This window comes from Mizuhopecten yessoensis, unplaced genomic scaffold (assembly GCF_002113885.1).
Source record: "Mizuhopecten yessoensis strain PY_sf001 unplaced genomic scaffold, ASM211388v2 scaffold4931, whole genome shotgun sequence".
Lineage (NCBI taxonomy): Eukaryota > Metazoa > Mollusca > Bivalvia > Pectinida > Pectinidae > Mizuhopecten > Mizuhopecten yessoensis.
In genome coordinates, this window is record NW_018405793.1 from 13,246 (window position 1) to 17,801 (window position 4,556).

The 4,556-nt window shown below is 39.0% G+C and overlaps 1 protein-coding gene across 1 annotated transcript; it reads left to right on the plus strand.

The window, feature by feature from the left end:
• The first annotated feature begins 511 nt into the window (after positions 1–511).
• Positions 512–2,378, plus strand: LOC110450027 (inversin-like). The gene has a single exon (XM_021497238.1). It carries the CDS (start codon positions 837–839, stop codon positions 2,127–2,129), a length of 1,293 nt encoding a protein of 430 aa, XP_021352913.1. The 5' UTR covers positions 512–836; the 3' UTR covers positions 2,130–2,378.
• The last annotated feature ends 2,178 nt before the right edge of the window (positions 2,379–4,556 follow it).

The window sequence follows — 4,556 nt, forward strand, 5'->3', positions numbered from 1 at the left end:
TGTAAATGGTATATTTTTAACGTATGAGTAAGACGTATGTTATATAACGCCTATAAGAAGTTAGTTGTTATCATCAAGTGTACTCCGTTTTAAATAAAGATGTCTTATCATAGGCTACCCACTGGTGAGTGCGCATATGCAGGTTATCTATCTATAATGTCTAACCCCTCACATATGCCAATATCATTTCTAATAGACTGTGATATAGCTTTATATGCGATACACGTTCGTTAGTACATTCTGTTAAAAAAAAGCCGAAAGAGGATACTGTATTGTTTGTTTATGGTAGTGAGTCGGCACAGTACGTCCATGTTAGGGAAAGCTGCATAAATGCACGCACTGTACCTGCGGTACGGATAATGATGACGGAGAATGATGGAAGGGAGATAACTCCAACTTATGTTTAGCTTACAAAAAATCAATATTATTTATCGATCCAGCCACTGCACGCGAACTGTGTGTAGACGGCAAGAGTTGTTTTTCTTCTGCGTGGGAAATACCGAGCGCCCTCTGTCGGCCGAATTACCTATCTACGATTATTATAATTTATGTGTCCGACTGGTATGTGCGTCAGTCATGTTGGGGATACAGTGAGACAAAAAACGTCATGTAATCTTCTGTTAACAGCCGCCATAGCAGATCCGGGAGAGAAGACAAGTACTGAAGACTTGATACCCCCGTATTTCATCATAACATGGGTTATAAACGGCCATAGGGAGACGGACTAGATACAGAAACGGTGAGCGATCTATCAGTTACTGTTTACATCCAGTGTAAAGCAGAAGGCAAATAGATTTCTGATACACACACACGCGCGCGCTAACAAAACAGCATCAATGTTGCTCCGAACACAGATAGTAGGTGTTGAGTTCTACGATGCCGTGTTAAACAACGAACTTCAATTATTGAAACGTTTAGTCACTCAGCATAAGATAGATCTCAATGCTAAATTCATAGAGGTGAGAAAGAAAAACCATGCTGATTTATGTCCTATACATCTCGCATCGTATCGAGGCTACACATACATGCTACAGTACCTCATTGAATCGAAATGTGACGTCAACCAAACCACAACTACCCTAAGAAGGACAGCTCTTCATTTTGCGGTCTTGCGACACAAGATGGCGTGCATGCTATTATTAATTGCAGCAGGGGCTCAATTGGACGCTAAGGACACATTTAGCAATTCGCCTTGCCACTATGCGGCAGACGACGGGTACTGTCAAATGCTGGACGTGTTGATACGACGTGGTGTCAATGTTGATACTCTGGACATAACGTCTAAGACGCCACTGATGAAAGCTGTGAGAAATAATAAAACGGATGCAGTGTTGAGACTACTGAGAGCCCAATGTAATATTAATATTACTGATAGAAACAGTGATATGGCTCTGCACTATGCTGCCAGAAATGGCTGTGCTGACGTCATTGACATCCTTATTTCCGCCGGAAGTCAAATAGATGTCCAAAATTATTGGGGACGGACACCACTCATGGAAACTGTCTGTTATAATCACAAAGACGCTGTTGCTCGTCTTCTTAAAGCCAGTTGTGATCTAAATAGACGAGAATTCAAAACTGGGGACACCGCCCTGCATATTGCTATTAAGCGGAACTACACAGAAGTTGTTGGTCTTCTTCTTGCCGCCGGAAGTAGACATGATATATACAACCACCAGGGGGAGACAGCTGCTTATGACGCTGTTGTTAGCAACAAGGTCGAAATTATCCGCCTCATGGTCATCCATAACTGTGACCCGGAACAACCAGGGAAGTACTTTTCCGATGGAGTGTATAAGTCTCTTTTCCAAATTGCAGCAGAAAAGGGTCATTTCGACATCTGCCGACTGCTAGCCTCGTTTGGATATGTTGACTTTAGAGCGCGTGGATATATATACATGAATTACATCCCTCCACGTCTTGTTACGGAGCAGGAAGATGTTGTTCAGTGGTTACGGCGGAAAATGCAGACTCCTACCTCTTTGCAACTACTCTGCAGGAAGTGCATCCGTAAGCGACTTGGATACAAAATTGGCAATACGGTTGAATGTTTACCAATACCCAGGTCTTTGAAAGAGTTTGTATTGATCAAAGATATGGACGAAGAAGAGGAAAAACATTTGCGGTGAAAAGACAGCGAGTTCATGTTTTGATGTATGATCGAAGCTTTGATTATTTCTTGTTCTGGTTACAATTAAATGGGGAGTAGTTGAAACCAAAATTACGAGACATAGAAAACTTGATCTTAAAATTTAGTTGGTACCATTGAGTGATTATTCAAAACAAATGCATAAACAAAAGCTGAACAAAGACACCCAAACCTTATTATTTCAAAATAATGTATCAAGTAGGAGAAATCCTAACCATTGTTACTTTGTATCGGGTAAATATACAAAACAATAATGATTAGTATTTTCTGCTATTTTTAATAATATTAATATTTAAATATGATGAATTATATTTCAATAATGATAAGTTATTGTAACGTAATATAGTAAACATACATTTTCTTATTTGAAAAATAAGAAACTTCATTGGCAAAATTATTTGGTGATGCAAGACTTGCATATATGCCAAAATCATCCGTTGAGTGTCGTATGGGGATATCGTTAAGGATAGGTCATTGTTAATTTTTATGCTATTTTTATATGTATATATTATATTATTATATGCATGAACATTTCTCGCAATCACATTGGTCGGATCCTATACACGTGACCAGTCCTCAAAAACTCATGTAGACTGGTTATCCGGTGAATATCGATTTCTAAATATAGCCTGTATGGAAATTCCCCGGAACCTGTCGTAGCACATGCGCAGTTAGACCGTAACGCGATATGTCAGACGACATTAGAAGATGGCTGCTGGCGAACTACATCAGAAAAAAACCTATTCGAGGATAAAGATTCTATCAACATAAAAAGGGCCATTGAACACGCAGTGCATGTCCTCCATGCTTATCTTAAAAAACCACCTAGATGATGTGTTCGAAAGATACGATGCTAAACTGTTGAATTCAAATCTGGATAAATTTTACACGGAGGCTCACGTTCAAAAAGCAGAACCTTGAGTTTTGTTTTGTTTTGTTTTATTTTATTGTTGAAGCATATAATAAAACAGTTATGGGCTTTTGTGCTGGTAAATATGATGTGATATGAACCTGAAAAAGTTTCAGGTTCATATCACATCATATTCACCAGCACAAAAGTCCATAACTGTATATTCTACCACGTCTGTGATGTAACGACGGTTTTCATTGGTTAAAAAGAGTGCATTATTGAGCGATATACCATGCGCGTGCCAATAATCGATGCACGTGAAATAGTGCGCACGCATGCTGTTTCAAAAACCTTCCCGTATTTTATCATGAATTAACAAAAATAGCATAACTGTCAGGCGGGATCAAAATATTTGACAGGCCTGCCATTCAAAAGATTACACGGATCTATAGACCTAAAGTATGTGGGTCCGTGCAGTGAAAATGGTTTATTAATTATTGACATTTAAAATGTACAGGTCTGAAGACAAAATGGAAAATTATTAATTACTTCTGTTTTTACTTCACTGGTTAGTGCCGTACATTTCACGATGTGTGCAATGTGTGTATGTACTGTCAAGCGTTGATTTCATGTTTTGACGAACGATTTCGATAGCGTGCCAATGTTTGATTGATTGAAATTAACATCGTATCTGACGTCACACGTGTTCAGTTGTTTCTGGTCTGCAAAACGTCTTCTGCTTCCAAAAAATCAAAGTGATGTCGAGCATTCGCCTACAGTATACATACCGTGTGTGTAGAATATTGTTGCAAAAAGTAGCATCGGTCTGAACAGTGGTTGCAAAACACAGCTGTCCGGTAAAGTCGGTGAAGGTGAAGGTCGCGTCATGATCAGCCGGTCAGCGACTTTCCATCACGCCATGGCAACCAACTAAATATGCCAACTCATGTCAGGCCTATCTTATGATGTTGTATCACTGGCACTTCCAAGAAAATCCGCTTGGTATCGGAAACGCAATCCGGGAATCCCAACCCTACGCACTGAGAAATGTTGGCGCGACATTTATCAAGTTCAAACGAGGCAACACGATTACGTGATAATTCTTGCACGCGCAAAAGAACAGCGTCTTATTTGTATATCGAATAATCTAGGTAATGTCGCCTTTTAAGACAGCAAAACTTTACAATTAGTTACATTTGACGTGGTAGAATAAAAATAATCAACTGATGTGCGTGCATTATGGTGGAATATATAACTTGGGATTCGAAAATGTTGGAAAATGTTGATTATTTCTTAAATAACGCTTAGTAAAAGTCACCTGATTTACCGCCCCTTTTCTCACAATATATTGCAATATGATTAGAAATTTGGACAATACAAAAATCTAGATGCGACTGTAAGAATGTGTCTTTAATTCGATAAGTTTCATGCAAATGACTTTGATCACGTTTCCAAACAAACTCATATCTCCATGGACCCCGATCTCTGTGTAATTCGTCATAGCTTCTAAAATCCACCTTGAAATGAAATCACGAACCATGGACACTTAAAACAAAT